The 21,794-nt window shown below is 41.8% G+C and overlaps 1 protein-coding gene across 1 annotated transcript in view; it reads left to right on the top strand.

The window, feature by feature from the left end:
- MFSD14A (major facilitator superfamily domain containing 14A) overlaps positions 1–21,794 on the top strand; it is a 52,721-nt gene that overhangs the window by 18,685 nt on the left and 12,242 nt on the right. Inside the window, exons 2-9 of the mRNA XM_018561959.1 lie at positions 1,852–1,964; positions 3,383–3,478; positions 5,222–5,284; positions 7,400–7,527; positions 8,026–8,140; positions 11,537–11,755; positions 18,929–19,042; positions 21,210–21,281. Of these exons, the coding sequence (XP_018417461.1) occupies positions 1,884–1,964; positions 3,383–3,478; positions 5,222–5,284; positions 7,400–7,527; positions 8,026–8,140; positions 11,537–11,755; positions 18,929–19,042; positions 21,210–21,281 (888 nt within the window). The 5' untranslated portion in view covers positions 1,852–1,883. The remainder of the gene's footprint in view (positions 1–1,851; positions 1,965–3,382; positions 3,479–5,221; positions 5,285–7,399; positions 7,528–8,025; positions 8,141–11,536; positions 11,756–18,928; positions 19,043–21,209; positions 21,282–21,794) is intronic.

Below are 21,794 nucleotides of genomic sequence, written 5' to 3'. Positions count from 1 at the left end.
AAAAAAATATTCACAAATAATAATTAAACAAAATAACACAAAATGTTTTAAAGTCCCCCGGCCCCCCCACATACACCCGCAAACATGTGTCGGGTGCGCCTATGTACAAAAACGACGATTGCGCCCATTATGCAGCACATGTTACATATCGCAGCGAACGTTGCAGTGAGAACAATAATTCTAGGGCCATCAATCACTGATGACACTAAACTGATGAGCGGTAAATACGTTTAAAGCATCGCCTATGGCCAATTTTGGTTGTGGGAAGTTTTCTGCGACTTCGCGGGTGCGCGCAATTTTAAAGGTTGACATGTTTAGTGTCTATTTACCCGACGTGACCCCGTCTTTTATATTATACCAAAAAATTGGGGTGAAAATAAATGTTTCATAACATTTTATAGGGAAACATGTTTTTTTTTCAAAATTTAGGGTACTTTTTTTGTTGTATAGTAAAAAATTAAATACCACTAAAAGAAAGCTTTATCTGTCCCCAAAAAATTGTATGAAATTCATTTCAGTACAGCGTTGCATGACGGAATAAACATCAGTCAAAGTACCGCAGCGCTGAATATTGAAAAATGGCCTGGCCAGGAAGGGGGTGAAACACCATGGCCTTTAAGTGGTTAAATAAGGGATGGTATTTTTTTATCCGATCTAAATAAAAAAATCCAACTATCAATTATGAAAATGAATCATTAGTTGCAGCTCTAGTCATGTTTAGTAAAGCTAAACTGTGGAGTATAGTAGGCTATACACGGTGTGAATTTGGGGTTCACCAAGAACCATGCCGAAATTCACACAGGGGGTGCCCCTGGTGGCACTCTTCCACCCGTCATCCCTCGTTCAGTAGAGCAGGTTGGAAAATTCTCAGCCGAACAGAGCTTGCGTCCAATCAACTGCAAGCTCCAATCGGGTAATCTGACATCAGCTGCAGTCATACTACAATGGAAGCAGGGGATTCCTAACAGCCCATTTTCTGTCCTGTCTGTTCTTGTGCCTTGTGTTAACCCATCTCACTTGTTACCATAAATTTTGTTTAGACAGCCCATTTATTTTGGATGTAATGCCCATGCACAAGAATGGAGCAAAAAAAACTGTAGCATTTTTTTCTGATGCAGCACATCACAACTCGCAGTAGCGTTACTGTCCATTCGGGTGCTAACACACGTAACATGCATTGCAGGAGGAAAGGTGTGTTTTCTCCCTAAATCTTTTCATAAGACAGACGGCAGAGTTCTAATAACTGAAGACAGAATATTCAGACTGCTGGCTAAGTCCAGTGCTGTGTTCTGGTATTGTGTTTGTGTCAGTTGCAATAATGCCCAGTGCTGCAATTCTGTGTCCGGTCCTCAGCAGACAGTTTGTTTTTCTGGTTTATGACTTGAAGCGACTTTGTTTCTGTTGCTGCACAATCTAACTGACTTGTTTTTCCATTGTTAATATCCACAAATGGTAAATAGATGTGTCCATTTATCTATTTCCTTTGTCACCTTTGGACCCTTCTGTTAGTAAACAGATGCAGCTGTCGGCTTTTCCATTATGTTATCAATTGATCCTTTTGTCACATAGCTCTTTTCCAAATTCTGCCAATACCCATCTTTTTTTTTTTTTTCCTTCAGAAGATACCTGGTGCATCAGTATCCTCCCCCATACTCTGAACATAATATAATTAAGTGCATTTGATGTTGCTAAGCTATACACTTTTCAGTTATATTATGAATGATTGCTTCATATTAGAATCTGTGTTCGCCCTTTTCGCAGAATTGAATATTTGATTACGGTGCTGTTTTTACAAGATCGCTTTGTGTGTTTTGTAAATTTGTTACATGATTCACATTCTTTTTTTTCTAGGCAGATGTTAGGAGGACAAGAGTGATGTAAAAATGACTCAGGGGAAGAAAAAGAAGAGAGTGAATCGCAGTGTACTCCTTGCCAAAAAAATCATCATTAAAGATGGTGGCACGGTGAGTGTAAAAAAAAGTGAATTAAGCTGGAGGTACATCTCATTTATTGCAGAAAACATGTGGCATGTGAGTTGAACTCAACCCCCCCCTAAATCCTGTTTAATCAAGTGATGTAGACAGTGAAATCATTAAATGTCTTCTTGCTTAAAACTAGTGCTTGCATGTCAATCCTGTCTCCGTCAGTCTTCTGTGTAATCAATGCCTTGCTTAGCAGCCAGCAGAGAAGGTGGAGAGGAAGGGGCAGTACTCGGACCCTGTCAGGGTTCTATGACTTTGGACAGTGGAGGGGAATGCACAGGAATGACCTCATGGATATGTTGCTGCGCCTTCATTGTCCAGTCACAGTGTTGGGATGTAGAAGTTACCAAATAAGCAAAATGTAAGCAGACTTTTTTATTTCTATAGTTACCCAGTGAACTGGTAATTACAGTTGCATTGTGTACACTAGAATAGAGTTATAGGGCCTATCCCTCTGGCTGGACCTCTGTATCAAAGGATTGATGAACAACTGTAAGGGGAACAGTGAGCTCAGATTGGGACGCAGCATAGCTAGTAAATTACTTTGCAGATTCAAGTAAAGTCCATATGTTAGTAAAGTTGTTCATATAATTGTAGCTAAACTCTAGGTTAATATAAAAGACACAAATTAATGCAACTCTGTAATCTTTCCCCTTTTAAATGTTTTTTTTTTTTAAAGCTGAACCCCAAAGGAAATGTATTTTAAATAAATTCCTCAATAGCCACAAAGGCTATAAATCCACTTTGTGTGAACCAAATGCCTTTACAAATCCAGTAATTACCATGTAAAAGTAGCACTGACATAATCACGGTGCAAAGCCTTTGCAGAGAGCAGCTCTGTGGGATGGGTTCAGCAGGCCCCACCTACCTCAGGAGGGGGGCGGAGACCTAGACCAGTCACCCTGCACAAGGAGGGAGAGCAGGAGTGACTGGTCTTTATTATTGAAAACTCCAGCACAGAGAAAATGTTTTGCGCTGATCCCTGCACAGATCTGAAAGAAATAGACAAATCACACCAAGATTCAAGTAAGAATGCACAGGTTTCTTGTATAAAGACCAGGGGTAGGCAACGCGTCCCTCCAGCTGTGCTTTAACTACAAATACCATCATGCCTGTTTCTGTCAGTCTTGCAGTGCATCATGGAAGTTGCAGTTCTATAATAGCTGGAGGGCCAGAGTTGCCCTCTCCTGATTTAGACCATATTTGCCTATTGCGGAGATCAGCTTTAAAAACAAGCAAGCAGTACCTGGATTGGACCTGGTATCAGCCTCTTGCAGTCTACTGTACAGTCTCTACAGCTAAGCTGTAAATGTAAAACGATTTGTGGTTTATCCTTTATTCCCTAAATACAAATGGTTTGCTTTCTATTAAGTTAACTCTATTTTTCTATTTTTTTCCAGCCTCAGGGGTTTGGTTCTCCCAGCGTGTATCATGCTGTCATTGTGATCTTCCTCGAGTTCTTTGCCTGGGGCTTGCTTACTGCTCCGACATTGGTGGTAAGTTCTGTTTCTTCAGTGCAGAATGACATGTACTGGTTACAGATGACAACGTTTGGTTGTTGGGGGGTTTTTTCATGTTGCTATTAGAGTTTCTTCTTGCTGTTTGGTTAGTTTGTTGGTTCATCTTATATTCTACTCATTGAAAGTGGTACCTCGGTTCACTAACGCTTCTGTTCGCGAACAGGAACTTCAGCAAAATTTTGCTTCCGTTCGCGAACTCCGCATCAGGTTATGAACACAAACACAGCCATTTTCCCTGCTATGACAATAGTCGTGGCTTCCTCTAGTCGAGATTGCGGGCTGATCACAGTTTGATTCGGTTCGCGACTAGAATCGTGGCACTAATTAAATTCGTGAACTGAGGTACCACTGTATTACTTGTACTTACGAAATCTATCAGGCTGTATCCTAATGGACACACGCGGAAATCCGCCCCAAAGAAGCACCTGTACTATTTCAGGCGTAGGGCGTTTTTCAGCGCGTCAAAACGCGCTGAAATACGCCTAGGTGGGAACCATGCCCGTAGGAATTAATAGGATTTCACTGCTTGAGCAGTGGGAGTAGGATTTCACTGCTTGAAAAACGCCCAGGTGTGAACCCAGCCTTAGGCTGGGTTCACCGGAATATGCGTGTATGCCGCGTGTTCTTACCGCGATTTGCGGTCAACCAAACGCGCGTTTACGAGGGCTATCCGGCTGTATCCTAATGGATAATGGAAAAACTCCCCAAAGAAGCTCCTGTACTTCTTTGGGCGTAGGGCGTTCCTACGTGCTGAGATACGCCCAGGTGGGAACCATGCCCATAGGAAATAATTGGTTTTCACTTGCTGGGCATTTTACAGCGCGTCGATCAGTGCTGTAAAACGCCCAGGTGTGAACCAGGCCTTAGTGTGGGGACCTTGTTAGCCCCTCTGTGATTGGCAATAAATTTAGGTGAAAATCTAGTGGGGGAAAAAAAACTGAAAAAAAAAACTGGTAAAGTAATTAAAATATAAAAAAGTAAGAAAACATTTTTTTTTTTAAACCAACCCCGCCACCCCTGCCATATGCATGTGAAGTGCATTGTGTGTGCTGAGTGGTGCCCCCTTTCCACTGTGTGCCATATTGTGGTAGTCGGGCAGCAGCACTATCTAATGCACACAATGTGCATTAAAGAGTGCATTTATTTTCCCAAGTAATTTTGGGAAAATAAATTAACCCACTCAAATCTGGCTCCCTCTGATATACTTGCCTTTCAGCGAATGGTCCTTCCCTCTCACCTGGTACGGGTGTACTATCTGTACTAGGGATGCACCGATACAGGTTTTTCGGTTACAAGCACCGATGTTTGTAAGCTCCCAGCAATAGAAGCCTCTGAATACTTACCTTTTGTGGTGGGCAGAGAGCCCATACCCTGCTGTCTTCAAGAGCTTCAGGGTACAGTGGAATCTTCAGCATGCCTACTCAGATTTTTAGGTCATTGTGACCTTTTATTAAAGAGGCCTGTTCTTTATTTCCACACTAGTTCTTTTCAAAAGTTGATTCCAACTTTCCTTTATACTTTGATATGTGACCTGTTCTAGTTGTGTCCCTTTTAGCTGTGACAGTCATTTCTTCCAAAAAAACAAAAAAATGTTATTTTCAGTAGTGGGGGCTTTAGACTTGCAAACCACAAAATGTGTCATAACCACTTCCTGTATTGCTGAACGCTTGCAAGCACTTAAACCACGTTATTTTTTTTATTTTTTTGTTACCTATGTAGGTTTTGCATGAGACATTCCCTAAGCATACCTTCCTTATGAATGGACTCATCCAGGGAGTAAAGGTAAGGAATTTCTCATTCCAGGAGTCTGAAATCTCTACATGAAGTTGTTTGTGTGTGTGTGAGCTATATTACAATTATTTGTGATTAAAATGTACCTGTGCTCAGCATAACAATCCTCTGCTTATAATCCCAGCAAGTTTCCCTGAAAGTGAATATTGTTTTTGACTTTGCCTCAAGTCAACAGTCTTTCAAACTCTGTCCTCCAGCTCTCTACTTTTAAGGAGGTTTTAACTTGGTTCTCCCTCTTCCCACTTTGTGTAATTTTTCCATGAAAACATCTGGGGTATATTAGACCCCAGATGTCTCCATAATTAGACTAGATGTCCCCCTATTAGACTCTAATAAAGAAGATTGAGCACAGCATTGTCCTCTATTTTCTGTGGGGCTGGGCTTGTGACAGCTGAGACAGGAAGAGCTGGACAGAGCTCCTGTCTCGATCATTCAGATTGGAGCAGGGACGTTCTCCAGTCTGCTCCCCGCTCTCCGGAAGTTGTTTGCTCTGGTCCTGGGTCCCCCAGAAGAGCGGGAGACCCCCAAAATCATGGTGGGGCAGGGGAAGAACGCTCAAATATTTTGCGTAAAACGAGCGGCAGCTCCCCTGCATTACATTTAGCCCTGCTTGCCCGCATCAGGGCTATATGTATTAAAAAAAAAAACACCTGACCGGCGCCCAGAACTGTATGTCTTGGGTGTCGAGTGATACCAACTGTGCGCTCCTGAGGTATAGGGGCACATAACTGCTCCTCTGTAACAGTGCTCAGGCCTAGGTAACCAATCGCCCTGTCTGAGCACTGCCACATGAGTGAAGGAGTAGCATGGGTGCGCAGGCAATGTAAGTATAGGGGGGACCTTTTGCTAAGATACTTTCACTTTGCCCCATAGGCATGGAGACAGGATCTTTTTAAGTTTTACACTCTGCAAGTACAGAAAAATACCTGCTAGTCTGTCAGAAAAGTCCTGTTGTGGGGTGACAACACCAAGCATATTTGTGGATTAGTGGTGTCAGCCCTCCAAGTTGTTGTTGCTAAACTACTCAAACCCACCTCCTGTTCTATTGTACACAACATAAAGGCTAGTTGATCTTTAGTCCCAAAATGAAAACTTGGTTGGCCAATCAGGTGCTTTGTGATAACACAGGAGGTGTATAAAAGACACAATACAGTTCTCAGCTTCTGACAAGTTCAACAGGTATATTTTTGCACTTTGCATAACAAAAATCTTTCAATTGTATTATTAATAGACCAATGAGAAGATCATTGTTTGGGTTTACATACACTTTTACTATTGATGGGCTTAGGAAGAGAGGGTTGGCGTTGCGTAAATCCGTAAGTGAAGTCAAAAGGCCCTTTAACACTGCAACCTCAAACTACCTTACTCCTCCCCTGAACTATTGAGTGCAGCTCTATTCAAAGGGCAGTTATTATTTTCATTCATAAATAATGATGGCAGCACAGTATAAAATCATGACTCTAGTCTAATAATCTAAAAAGTTTGTAATCTGCTAAAGCCGGTCGGTTGCCATCCTGTGGAATGTTCCATTATGAGGAGCATTTCCCCTCTCCTGTTTGTTTCTGCCTTTTGTGTGTTAGTTGTGACAGTCCACATCACATTTCCTACAGGCTCATTGAAATCTCATACCTCTCTACTCCGCTTGTTTAGTAGAAATGACAGATTGGCATGAGGTGGTGATGTCCTTTTAGAACCACGCAGTATAAAATTCTGGATTAAAAAATTAACCTGTAAAAAGGTTGGCTGCACAAAGAGTCCTGATAGGTTTGTGTGTTGCCCACTGGGAATCTTTTAAGTCAACAAAATCTGAAGCCAATTATGTGTGCAGTTTGTAGAATTTTGCAGGGATTCTTCTGGTCACAAATGAAGGATAGATTGGATTTCTAAAGATTCGCTCTTCTGTAATAATACATTCAGTTGTCACGTGTTTTGTCAATTTCCTGGCAGCATTTTGCCTTTTGTGTGTTCAGGAAACTGGTTTAGTCTGATATAAAATGAATTCATGTGAGGTCTACATGCAGGGACCTGTTTGTTTCGTGAGATGTGGTAAATCAGTACATGCCATATAACTGTGTGTGGTATTAATGACATTGTTTTCTTCTGTAGGGTTTATTGTCATTCCTCAGTGCTCCTTTGATAGGAGCATTATCTGATGTCTGGGGAAGAAAGTCCTTCTTGCTGCTAACAGTGTTCTTCACATGTGCTCCTATTCCACTTATGAAGATCAGTCCATGGTATGTAGAAGCAATTCTTCCTTTCTGTTGCAGGCATCCACAGTATGTACTGTTAATATATATTAGTTTTGGCATAGAAATATGTATTGGGGAAACATCCAAACTAGGGTTTTTGTTTTTTTATTCTGGTTTGCTTGGGTAGACAAGCTGTGTAAAGCTTGTAATTTGTTATCCACAGCCTGTGATTCCCACCTCTACCTGTTTGGGACTCTTCGGTCTGGTAATTCACAATTAGGATAGTTAGGAAAGCCTTTGTACACGTCTTCCTTCACACTACTGCTTTCTAGGGGAAACCTTATATGCAAAGTGATGTAGTAGTCCAGTAATGGGATACAGTCCACACAAAGGCACTGTTCCGCCTGACTGTAAGGGTTCATTAATAATTTTATAGGGAAATGGAATTAACACACAGTGGTAGTATTCCAATTTGCTGAACAGTTTTAATTGGTGCTCTAATTTACATTCTTAACTTTTTTTCTAATATATATATTTTTTTAGGTGGTACTTCGCTGTTATATCTGTATCAGGGGTATTTGCTGTCACATTCTCTGTGGTATTTGCTTATGTGGCTGACATAACGCAGGAACATGAAAGAAGCATGGCATATGGACTGGTAAGTAGGTCATGTAGCCATTGGCTATAGCTAATTCAAAAGTTTCTGCACTGAAACCTTGTAGCCCATCTCAATAATTTAGTGCACTATGAACTATAACGCAGTCATGCCCATCTTTTGTGTTCTTCATGTTAAGCCACCTGTAGACAAATAAGGCCAACTTCTGTTTCCAGAATAATGATGTTGCTGGCATTGGAACTAAATGCATACAAATCCAGAGTCTGAAATAAGTTGTGGCCTCAGTTGCCTAAACTTGGTTTGGAATTTATAGTTCTCCTAAGCAGAGAGAGGACACACAGTATAGGCTGTGCGGTGTATGCTACACATTGTAAGGAAATTACTGGTTCTCTTTAACTTATAGTGAAGTTTATTTTTTTACATCTCCTGTGGTGTGTTGGCACCCATTCATAATAAATGGGCAACCATAATGCAAACAAGTTGCCCACCTGCCACAGTGCAGCACTAAAGTTTTCTGAGGCGAGTAACTGCTCCTGTGTAAAGATGATAACTTGTTTTGGCAGATTTTTCTTGTTTTCTAACACAGCAAATCTCTGCTCAGAGCACTTTAATCAGAATCCCTTTGTGGAAATGGTTGCAGTTCATGGCCGGGTGTGAGTGGAATAAGAGCAGTGTAGCTCTTGTGATGTTTACACAGCTATGTCCATCTTTTTATAAGTGACAAATCTTTACATTGATTGTTCCTAGAGTTATTTACATAATCAGCATTTGGTCATAAAAAGAGGAGTGTGGCCCTCTTAGCCCCTTTGCTTGTGGCCAGCGCACGTTTCCTTCTACACATCTGTACCTGGAGTGTGAAGATTAAGATTACGTGTGATAGATGTGGGCTGTGCACTATTAAAAGAGAACTAAGGCCAAACCTTTTTTGGCCATAGTTCTCTAGGGTCACAGGAGGACATTTACTAACCCCCTCCTGTGACCCAAAGCTCAGCATATAGCTGGCTATAGCCTACTATATGCTGAGTGTGCAGACCTGAACTGCACCCCACTACCTGATTGACAGCTGGCTCTGCTTCTCTTGGAATTGTCAGACATTTCTAGATATTCTGTCCCGTCGGGCCCCTTTTCTTGAAATGTACTGATTCAGTTTGCCAGTACAATTGAAAAGTTTAGCTTGTCCAGAATCCTCTTTTAAAAAGTTACCTGGCATTCAAGATATCTGTGCCTTTGCTACCCACCTTCTTCTGAAAATGCTAGTTGTCTACATGTAGATGGTTACCCACTTGCTTTCATTACATTCTATGTAACTGATTTTGGAAATGTATATACAAAAGTTATGGCTAAAATCTGGCATTACTGTTTTGTACATTTGATCAGAAAAGACAGGCTGCTATCGTTTTCAGGTGATCAGCAATGGGAGCTCCGATATTGTTCTCATGATACGTGTACTTCAAGGCACAGAAAAGTCTTTCACAGGAGCCTTAGGCTGACCATAAACATTCTGATTCCACCCTCATCTAATGTTTGGGTTAAATCCAAGCTGTTTATGGGGAATTTGGTGTTGGGAGGGTACATTGGTGGCAAAACGTGGCATTTATGATTTATAGAGAACAATAATCTTCAGTTTTTTGTTTGTTGGAAAAACTGAGTGAGCCGGCTAATCACCTGTCTTGGGAAGAGCAAAAAGTAGAACTAAAGTATGTATGTGATACCACCTGTTAGGAAGGTGACAGCCGTAGATCCTGTGTGGATATGCTCATATATATATTCCTGCACATTGTTTTTGGTGGTGACATCTGCCCATCTATGCAAAACCCAATAATTTACATTTAGAGTTTGCTTGTTTTGTAAATAAACTCCTTAATGTGGACCTTTACCCCAGCTCTGCATGCTGGTTTAAAATCATCTTATATTCTTTAGTTTAAACTTGTTCTTCATTCACTTACAAATAGAGTTTATCTACTTCCTGGTCCAGTTCTGGCACAAATTATGTAATGTGCCAATGTGTTGCATCCTGGGAAGGTTACATCAGCAGAGGATTGCTAGGAAATATCACCAGATCTCAGGGGAAAGGCATTTTCCTCCCCTGAGATGATGTGCATGGTCACATGTCCTAGTCACTTGTCCCAGAAATCCAGGAAGTATTAGGAGAGCTAGTAACCTGCACTTAGTTAACATGGCCACTGTCAGAAGACGGGGGAAGAAGAGAGAAATAAGGGATGCAAAGAATACAAAGCCTGCAATTATCTAGAAGAATGTGTTTGTTTTAAATTTGTGTTTGTCGTTATTTTAAAGATATGGGTAAAGTTCCTCTTTAAAGATTATCTTAACCCAAGAACAAAAATGTAATATTTTATCTTACCAGTCCTCAGACATGGTGGCTGCATTAGTCTCCCCTCATCCCCCACCCCGCCAACCCAGAAAAAAAAGGACAATATTAAAAGAGAACTATGAGGTGAGTGAAAAATCACTCTCCTCATAGTTCGAGCCGACATGTGACAATGAACTGTCACACGTCGGCTGAATAGATCGGGAAGTGAGCGAACACATACCGTCGCTCGTTCACGTCTCGATCATGTCCCTGCAGAGAGAGGTGACTGTCAGTCACGGCTCCCTGCAAGGATTTCCCCCCCTTCCCCTGTCCGATCCTCCAGCGCTGACTGGCGGAACGGATGGGGGAGGGGGCGGGTACAGCTGGCTCTGCCTCTAGATAGGCAGAGCCAGCTGTCAATTACGCAGCTGGGTGGATCTCAACAGTAATGTCGGGATCCGTCCCGGCTGCGGCGGGCTCAGTATACCGCGAGCTGTAGCTCGCGGTATACTGAGCTTTGGGTGACGGGACCCTCCTGTTACCCTTAGGAGAACTATAAGGAAAAGCACTGATCCCATAGTTCTCCTTTTAAAGCACATAGAAGTCTATTGTTGGGGTTTACGTACACTGTTCCCCCTGTGTAATTGCATGTACGTTCCCTCTGTCCATATGGAGGCAAAAACAAATGTTATTAGCATATTTTTCCCATGTTTATTGAAATACCAGGCAAATACCACATTAGGACCACCAGATGGTGCTAAGCGTAGGAAATAATTGTGTCTTATGCTCCTCAGCTTCATCTAGTAGCCATAATGCTGCATTTTTCTGATATTGCATTCAATCTGTTGATAACATTAGTTTTTGCCTCCATCCACACAGAATTCAAGTAGGTGCAATTTAGCAGGATGAATGTCAGATTTTTGATTTGATACTTTTTCTTAAACATGAAAGGGGTCTATCAGTTTGGCCTTATATATGTAAAGAAGAACTGCATATGTCACTTTTAGCCAAATCAATTTCTCTTTCATGTTCTTGTTTACTCTGGACAATACAGGGCGTCTTTTTAGCGGACACCTTCCTGGTGCTTTACTTGTATTGCTTGGTTTAAATTCTGCCTTCCTTTGCAGGTATCTGCCACGTTTGCAGCTAGTCTTGTCACTAGTCCAGCCATTGGAGCTTACCTCAGTCATGCATATGGAGACTCTCTTGTGGTGCTACTAGCCACTGCAATAGCGCTGCTTGACATCTGCTTCATCTTGGTGGCTGTTCCAGAGTCACTTCCAGAAAAAATGAGGCCTGCATCATGGGGAGCCCCAATTTCATGGGAGCAAGCGGATCCTTTTGCAGTAAGTAACCTCATTCATAGCTATGTTATGTCAGAGTAATTACAATTTGAGTCGTGTTGATTGATTTTTACATATTATATATAGACATACCTTTCTTTCACTGAACTGTGGAGGGAGGTGACAAGCTGCTCATTGTTGGTAATCAGACAGCAGTGCTAGGTTTTGTGATCCAAGGCTTCACCCTGTGTCTCTGAATATATGGCGCCTAGCTTTTGTTCTACACATATCAGTCATTCTGGTCCGGCTTCTGTTTTGGGTGTAACATCCTTCCTGGCACTAATGTGTGCATTTCATTTTTTCCTAAAAATAACCAGGCAATACCTTCGTTGTTTAACATAATGGATTGAAATGGGGAACTTTTATATGATGGATGAATTTGAAACTCCAGTGCTAAGCTATTAATGTGTTTTATAATGACGAATTACACATCCAGCAGTGGCAAGCACATGACCTGTTTTTTAAATCAATGTATCCATGTGAGAAGAGTAGATATTCCCTTAATTCGGTTTATGTAGGAGAGCTGCAGCTTGCTTCTGTAAATGTTGTTTTAAGTTTGGGGGTGATGGGGGAGCAACCTGTTACTCAACTGGAATCGCAGAACATTCTTTGGAAGACAGCCAGTATGTTTCTCAAGATACTGTGTACTTCTGAAGTCCCAGAATGTGCTTTTTATTACATTGCTGTTTTATTTTAAGTGTTTGGGAATTGTGTCTGGCTTTAAACTTCTTTTAACCTGGTTGGTTAGCAACACTCTGTTTTAGAAGGTCACTAGTGGGCGGATAAAGGGAACATATATTGGCTATGGAGATATTTTTCTTTATTTAGGTCAAGGCTACAAAAAAAGTGGGAATATTTTTTTGATATGCCAGCATGTAGAGCTTTAGGCTAGGGCTGCAACAACTAATCGATTATAATCGATTATTGAAAAAGTTGTCAACTTTTCCAATCATCGATTAATCGGCTTCCGATTGGTTGGCCCTGTTCATGGCTCCACACATGCTGCGCGCCACACCTCCTCCCCACCTCACGCTCACTGCTGCCAGACCTACCTGGCCGCATCCACGCTCCACACGCCGCACCTCCTCCCCGCCTCACGCTTGCCGCCCGCCAACATCCACGATCGGCACAGGGACGCGGGGAGAAGAAGTAAGGAGGAGCAGGTGTGGGCGGATGACAGCCGCTGATAGACAGGCCGATCTCAGAAACAAGTTGCTGGAAGGCTGCTCAGGAAAGCCTGCACTTTCCCACACATGGTGCTCTATAATGTATTGCTGGGATTTGTATTCCTCTATAGCTGATGGTACATCAGCTATAGAGGAATATGTTGTGCTGTAAATTATACATGGGAATACAAATCCCAGCAATACATTATACACTTTGTGTATAATGTTTCGATTAATCGATTATTGAAAAAGTTGACAACTTTTTCAATCGATTTATAATCGATTATGTCGATTTAGTTGTTGCAGCCCTACAAACTAGTAGTCCCATCACTGGAGTCATTTTTTTATTTGTATTTTATTTTTTTATCCGATTTAACCGATTCATCGAACTTAATAATCGGCTAACCGATTTTGAAAATAATCGTTAGCTGCAGCTCTACTTTAGGCTCCTTTTCACATTGTGATCGCTATATTTCTCTCTGTATAAAAAAGAAAATGAATCCAAGCTTTCAGTGAGAACCAGTCTGCCTGGCAGAAGACATACTACTGTGCTGTTTCATTACTGAACCCCCATATTGATTTTAGAATAATGTATCATGTATTAAAGCCCAAGTGAACTTTCAGTTTAGAGGCAGATATAAAAGACACACCATAATACAACTCTGTTATCATTTAAATTCTTAACAACATTTTAAACGGAACCTCGTTTAATCCAGTAATGTATTCAGTAAAAAAAAAAAAAAATCAGTAAACGTGTTCTTGCTTACAACTAATAGAGAAGCATGTTCCCTGTAACATTCTGCTGAAAAACATGTTTGCTCTCTGTGTGGAAGCAGTGGTCTCACACGGAGTCAGACCAATCAGCTGAAGAGGCAGTTTGGATCTCTACAGAGAGACTACTGCTTCCACTAAAAATAAGAGTATCTCTGCAGTATGCTGGCTAGAGACGGGCTTTTCTACTCGGGCTCTGGCTGCTTTCTAAAGAAAACAATCTGCAAGTCATTGCACACCTTGATGCTTTGTTTTGATGCACATGTTTTAGCTGATTTACAAGAGAACTATGGGGTAAGTGTTTTTCCCCATAGTTCTCCTGAGGGTCACGGGAGGACATATACTAACCTCCTCCCATGACCCAAAGCTCAGTATATCAGGAGCTACAGCTCGCGGTATACAGAGACTGCCGCAGCTGGGACAGATCCCGACATAAATGTTGAGATCCACCCAGCTGCGTGAGTGACAGCTGGCTCTGCCTATCTGGAGAGGCAAAGCCAGCTGTACCCGCCCCCTCCCCACCCGTTCCTCCACTCAGTGCTGGAGGATCAGAGCGGGGAGGGGGGAATCCCTGCAGGGAGCCGTGACTGACAGTCGCGGCTCTCTGCAGGGAAATGATTGAGAAGTGAGCGAGCGACGGTATGTGTTCTCTCACTTGCCAATCTATTGAGCGGACGTGTCACAGTTTCATTGTCGGCTTGAACTCTGAGGATGAGTGATTCATAAAACTGTTTAAAACATAAACAACAAAACAGACAGTAAACCATTTATAGTTTCCTTTTTTAGAAGCTTAGATCTAAACACTTCTGCTGGAAGAAGCAGCTGTCTTATCTGTGTCTTATCTGTGTGTAGTTTGACTTTTGGAGGTCAGAGAGGTATTAGTTGTGTGTTCTATTCCCAACATATAATCTAATATGTTTTTCTGATCAGCTCTGGAGAGGGTAATGGTGCAGTCAATAGTTGAACATTTAAGCTGCAATATGCTGGGGGCTCCATCCGTGTCCTGTGAATGAACAGCTTACACAATTGTTGTTTCTTTAGTCTGTTATGCAATACTTATTTAGTCGGGGTCACAGTTGATGTGCAGTTTGAAGGATTAGAGCACATTTTGCTAACCCTCAAATGCCTCTCCCCCTTCCCAAATGCATACATGCCTCCAAGCCAGGCCCATGTAAATATTCACATGCTTTGGGTAAACATCTCTGCTCTCTCTGCTAAATGAACTGGATAAAATTTGAGCTTCCCATTGAATGGCATAGCATTTATCTAGCACTTCTGTTAGCCAACAGTGCATCATGTCTCTGCTATTTCCAGCTGTACATTATACTGAACTGAGGACTCCTTATGCCTTAGCTTCTACTGAGCAGCTCTACTGCTTTACAAACCTCGCACTTTAAAGAAGTATTTTCAAGGAGGTAAAGGAGAACTATGGGGTCAGTGCTTTTCCCCATAGTTCTCCTAAGGGTAACGGGAGGATACAAACTAGCGTCCTCCCATCACCCAAAGCTCGCTATACCGCGAGCTGCAGCTAGCGGTATACTGAGACGCCTCAGCTGGAGCGGATCCCGACAATGCTGTCTGGATCCACCCAGCTGCGTTAGTGACAGCTGGCTCTGCCTATCTAGAGGCAGAGCCAGCTGTACCCACCCCTCCCCCGTCCGTTCCGCCAGTCAGCGCTGGAGAATCGGAGAGGGGGGATCCCTGCAGGGAGCCATGAGTGACAGTCACGGCTCTCTGCACGGATAGATTGAGAAGTGAGCGAGCGACAGTATGTGTTCGCTCACTTCCCGATCTACTGAGCCGACCTGTGACAGTTTGATTGTCACAGGTTGGCTCAGATTATGAGGCTGAGTGAAAATCACTCGTCTCTTAATTCTCCTCTAGTACAATAAGGTGCATGTCCCTTCCTGGAGCTTTCCTTTTATTTACAATTTTCACTTTCACTGAGTGCCATTGGTATACCTTTTGCTACACATTGGCATTTTGACAGGAGAGATCCAACCATCTTACACAGCAGCTGCATGCCTGCCCTTCCTCTCCCTTGTCTATTCATAGAACACTTTGTACATGGGTTCGCAGATTACAAACATTCTGTGATTGAGCAAGAGAAGCGGCGGTAAGGCCTGCTGTGCAGGAGACCCAAAGGTCTAGTACCTGTGTACCGGAAGTATAGTGCTAGCTATACTATCAGTGCTTATTAACAGTAAATTGTAAATGAGAGGTCTTGTAGGTGGCATACACCTTGTTGCACTTAACTCCTTGTATGCAAACATATTTTAGACACTTTTTTTTCTGAAGTTCCTCTTGAAGATATGTTCTCTTTCTGTCTGTGTTTAATCAAAACACTGCAGCATGTTAGGCCTGTGTCTGATCCTAAAGTGACACTAAACTCAGGTGTTAAATCTTGAAAATGCATTCAGGTACCTGAACTAATTACAAAAATGTATCTTTGTGTATCGCTCCAGCTGGAGATCCTCAAATAATCTCTGAATTGGTGCTGACGCTCCAAGCTCGCTCCTGTGATGGACTACGATCTCATGTTTACTTTACTAATTTTGTATTGAGATTGTAGTCCATCACAGGAGTGAGCTTGGAGCACTGGCTACTTAACAACACACAGAGACCATGGAGAACAAAAGTAGCCCCCCTGCAGAAGGAATGACAGTGTCGGCACCAATTCAGAGATGATTTGAGGATCTCCAGCTACAGAGTGATACACAAATAAGCTACATGTTTGTTAATAATAGTTCAGGTACTTGAATGCATTTTAGATTTTACTCCTTAGTTTAGTGTCACTTTCAAGTGTTTCTCAGCATTTTATTAAAACAATTCCCATTAAGTCACACACTGAGCCACCTTCCAGCTCCTTAGTAAAAGGCACCACCCTTCTCTTATCCTGTTCTGAGCTGCACACGCCTTTGGCCTTGCCCTCCATTTAGGTGACCAGGGGGCCCCCATATTTGTTTTCAACCACCCTTCCTTCCCACTAAGCTGTATAAGGAATTGTATTTGCTCCCTTTCTATATTGCAGGGCTCCATGGAGGAGGGATTGCGGTTAACTCTACTTGAATTTCAACTGCCTGTCATGCCCCTACATTGCCAGGTGTTTCAGTGCTGTGATAATTTCATGCAGACATTAGGGGCAGATTTATTTAACCAGTAAGTAGAGCCAAGACCTGGGCCTATAATGGCACTGTTATCTCCATGTGTAGTGACCAAAGATCACTGCTGCCTTTTCAGAAAAAAAATCTGCAGGGGGATGATATAATCAGAAGACACTAGGAATAATGAGATGTGCTTATGATGATGATGATGATAGGAAGATTATTGTAAAGCCATTTACTGATTGCAGTTAAGTGCTATTGCTTTCAGATTACCTTCATTTAGAGCAGCTCTTGGGAAATATTGGAGCCGATTTCTGGCATGTATTCTACACAAACAGGAAGCTCCGTTTTTATGTGGTCAGTACTGCATGACCCTGCAAATACAAAGGTGCTGCGTTTATGTCAGTAACATCGCCATATGTTGGTGAGAACCAGTCCTAAAGTCTCCCACAATTAGAGTAAACCTTTGCTAAGAGAAATGTTAGTTGTCTGGCTACTATGTTGCCTGTATGACTTCAATACGTTCAGGGATAGTGACAGAATATTTAAGTAAGAGGGATCAACATGGTGGCCAGGCAACTTCATGAGGAGAAGTCAGTAATGGCAGCCTTTATATTGATGAGGACTGGATTCCTTAACCAGTCCGGTACTAGCCTGTATATACCCCTTCATTACCAGGCCAGTTTTTAGTGCTGTGAGTCAGTCATGCAACACTATACTCAATGAATCTGATATCATTTTCTTGAGGCAGAACTTTCTTTTGGCTATACTTAATAATCATTGTTTTGTTTTTTTTGGCTATATTTATTGCTATATAAAGGAAGTAATTTGGGTTTGTTTACATTTGCCTTTCACAATCATTGGTGGCCAGTGGCACTTTAACTTTAAGGGGATCTTCCTCCTTTGTGAACAGCTATAGGTTTGTTAGCACTACTAGTGTTTAAACTAGTGATGGCTGTGGTTGGTTCCCATCAATCGCAAGGTACAGAGCCACTCTGGTTCTGTATATTGTAATTGTAATCTGCGCTGTCCAATGACAGCTCAGTTCACAGCCATTCACGGGCCCCCCTGGCTGCGCAAGTTTGTTATGAAGTGTCGTTTAACCTACGCTAAAGAAATGTATCCCCTGCCATGTGTGGGTTTTTGTTTTTTACAATATGGCAGTACCGAAATGTTTAAAACATGCACATGCTTGGGATCAGTTTTCTAGTTTCCTGACACGGCTCTAAGTAGTAGGGCCACAACTGGTTTAACACTTTTGTCACCACAATTGAGCTTAAAGGGAACTAGTGTTTTCACTGAGCATATTTTGTTGTTATTGCAATATTTAAATAAAACAAAAGGCATGACCTTTAAATTATTACATGCTCACTGTTTCATATTTTGTGTACAAGTAGATATTTGTAAATTAGTTACTATAGACATGGCAGATTTAGCCAATACTTTCACTCCCCGCCCTAAAGGTAACCTGTATAGCGGTAGCATGTGGATGCCATTCTCCTGAAATAAGTGCCTGGCTAGTATGTTGAATTGATCATTTCAATACGTTTCCAGTGACTGACCTGGAATAAGAAGGCAGCTTAAGTGTTTTGAGTTTACATTGACTTTCCTAATCTGCATGGCTGTTCCTGGTCATTATATCATCATATTGATACCACAGCCAGGCTGCAAGGTAGCTGAGGTTGGCATTGGTGGCCTGTGCTATATCTTTGCAAGTTGAGTATTACATAAAGAAAAATGAATGTATTAATTGGGTTAACTAATCTATTTATAGAAAAAAATTTAAAAACGTAATTGATGCAGGTTAATGAAAATACTGCATTCATTACGGTTTTGAGCGTAATGCTTTGTGCTCCCTTTATGGAGGGATTGGCTTTGTGTTTTAATTCTGGTTCTGTTAAACAGAAATGGGATTAAACAGAAATTAAGGCATTGGTGCACTTTGTGGTACCATGCATTAATGCAGCAAGTGTACAGGTTTATTGAACTTCCAAGTGCTTTACTGTTGTTTTTTTGGGTTATCTTCCTTCCCTGACAGCCACTGAAAACACGGCTTCCTGTATTATTAGATCTAATTGCACTGAAAACTTTGATTTATAACTTTACCTGTGGTTTTTTTTTTGTTTTTTTTTTAGTCTCTGAAGAAAGTTGGCCAGGATTCCATTGTGCTCCTTATCTGCATTACAGTGTTCCTCTCCTACCTCCCTGAGGCTGGACAGTATTCTAGCTTTTTTCTGTACCTCAGACAGGTAAGCAATATCGGCAGGATCTAGGAAGTATGATAGGGCTATGACATGCAAGGAATAGTTACTGAGCTCTCTTTGAATGTTGTTTTTTTTCATAGTGAACCTTGCACAAAAAAATATAAATGATAACACTGTCTGTTTAGTCCACCTAGTTTTGTAAAGTGAAATGTGTGTGTATGTAATAAAATTTGGTATAAGGAGCCTTACCCCTCCCTGCTCCATGGCAGACTTTCTACTCATTTGGTTGTGATGTGTGAGCAGTTTGTATTCCCTCGTGCCCTCATATTGGTGCCTGCCTAAAGTGCCAACAAAACCTTAAAGTCCAAAATGTAAAAACCTGATCAAATCTTTACCTTTTAGACTTCTGCGGTTATAGCCCTGTACATCATGACTGTCACTATTGTAGGTTATAGTTATATCGTAGTTGGAGCCTGGTGGATTGAGTCGATCCCTGTCTTAAATATCTGCATGCTTCGACATTGAGATGTTTCTTACATAATCCCCAGCTTTTCTCTGGTCCACTGTGGGGAGTTTGGGGTTTTCCCTCTCACGTTTGCCTATTGCACAGAGATTCAGATACATTTAGGTTATACTGCTGCCTACAGGAGAATTTAGACACTAGCCAAAAAAAGTGACCAATCTGGTATAACTACCAGCATGCCTCTTCTTTTTTTTTTCTGGTGTCCTAGGAGGATGGATGCCTTTTCTCTACTAAAGAAAGTTTAACCATTTTTTATTGGCCATTTTTCTTTTATTTCAAGATGATTTTTTTCTTTGAAGATTATAGTCAGCTCACAATTCAAACAGGGTTTGAATTCCTGCGCTTCAGAAACTGCCCTTTGAATCTGCTAGGGATATTTCCCTTTCCATGCTTGTCGCCATCACCTCGGGGAGTGTCTGAACTGGCGGCCTTGTCTTGTGAAAGAAAACCTTTCTGGTCTTAAATGGAGACAAAGTAGTATTGATCGCCTAAAGGCTCTTTCTTTCCTAAGGGGATTTCAACCTTTCACTTAAACCAGGACATTGTACTTCCATCCCTCCTGTCTGGCATCAGTACATCAGAAGGAGATTTCTCTTTTTTGCCTGGATGTAGTTTGAGTTGTGCCTGTCTACCTCACGCCACTGTTTCCATTAGAGAGACTGACTCATTGTGGTTCCTGATGGTCCCGACAAAGATCTAGCTTCCTGTTTGACCATTGCTTGATGACTCAGGCAGATCATTATTTAAGTTTATGGTCTTAAGAAGGATGGGGTGCCAACGTTTTCTCTCAAGGAGCACACCACTAGGTCCATGAATGCTTCTGGGGAATTTTGGAATCGGGCAACCGTTTCCCAGATTTGAAAGACTGCCACCTGGTCTTCTATTCAAATATTCTCTCTGATGCCCGCTTTGGGTGTAAGGTTCTTTTAAACTGCTGGCAGTCCCGAGGTTCCTGTTTTATAGATGGCCTGTTAGCATTCTGTTTGCTGTGTTGCCCACCCACAGTTGAGTGCTGGCCTTACCCCCTCCAGCCTCTTGTGTATTCCTATTAGCCCATCCTTTGGATGTGTGTCCTTATTGGCTAATAGAAACATTTGGGGCGAAGTGAAGATGTGATGCCAGCACTACCAGAAAAAGTTGAAAGTAGTATTAAACGCTCAAACTTTTTTTTTTTTAATAATGAATCCAGACAAAGTCTTTATTTGCATTTCTGCCCTATTACTTAGTCATCATATTTCCGAACATCTGGCTCCAGCTCTCTCAGATCAGCTTCCAAGAACTTCCTGTCCAGTAAAAGCTCACAAGGGACAGTGCATTCTCCAGCAACTACCTGCTTGGAGAAAGGAGTAGCAGGGGTTGGCTTACTTTGCTCTGTCTGTTTTTTGTGGAGGCACACACGGTTTATTATCACACATAATGGTGGCTCCATAGGACCCTACAAAAGAAAGGAGCCATGCTGAGACAGGATATTAAGACCAGTGCTTAGGGGAGCAGCTGACTCTACAGTAAACTAAACCTTTTAAACATCGAGTAGCATCTGTTGTAAGTGATTTAGTCAGAACTGAAATAGCTTAAAACCTTTTCCCTTTTAATATCACTTGAAATTTGAAGGTTTTATTAGACTTTGAACTTGTATCTGCTGCTTCTTAAGAGAGAACCTAAAATTGATTTATTTTTCCCTTTCATCAGATAATGAAATTTTCCCCTGAAAGTGTGGCTGCCTTCATAGCAGTGTTGGGAATACTGTCCATTGTTGCTCAGGTGAGTGAGTTTTGTATTCATGCAGAGAGGGGATTCATCAAAACTGGCGCAGACCAATTCTGGAGCAGCAGTGCATAGCATCCAATCGGCTTCTATCTTTCATGTTCAAATCTTAACAGAACAATTTGAAGAGAGAAGCGGATTGGTTGCCCTGGGCAACTGCTCCAGACTTTGCCTGCTCCAGTTTTGATAAATTCCCCTCAATGTCTTTTGGTTTATTCTCCTCCTCATGGCATTAACAGCCCAAAAAAGGTCCTGTGTATATTCTCGTACATATTGGGATGTTAATGATAACCATACTCTTTATGTGACTCTTATAGCACACACAGTCCTGATAAAAACAAGGACAGTGTTACAGTTGTAGTAACTCTGCCTGCCTGCCTGCCTGAAAATTGGGCTTCATTTTATGACCTCGATTTGCTATTTAAACGAGTGAGAAACCCAAATCTAATCCTTAATCCTAAGGAGAAACACAGGTGGGCGGGTGAGGGGGCGGGCATGCGTGCAGGGGGG

Source organism: Nanorana parkeri, unplaced genomic scaffold, assembly GCF_000935625.1.
Source record: "Nanorana parkeri isolate BGI_ZX_2015 unplaced genomic scaffold, ASM93562v1 scaffold553, whole genome shotgun sequence".
NCBI lineage: Eukaryota > Metazoa > Chordata > Amphibia > Anura > Dicroglossidae > Nanorana > Nanorana parkeri.
Note: the sequence above shows the minus strand (reverse complement) of the source record. Positions and strands in the feature narration are given on the sequence as shown.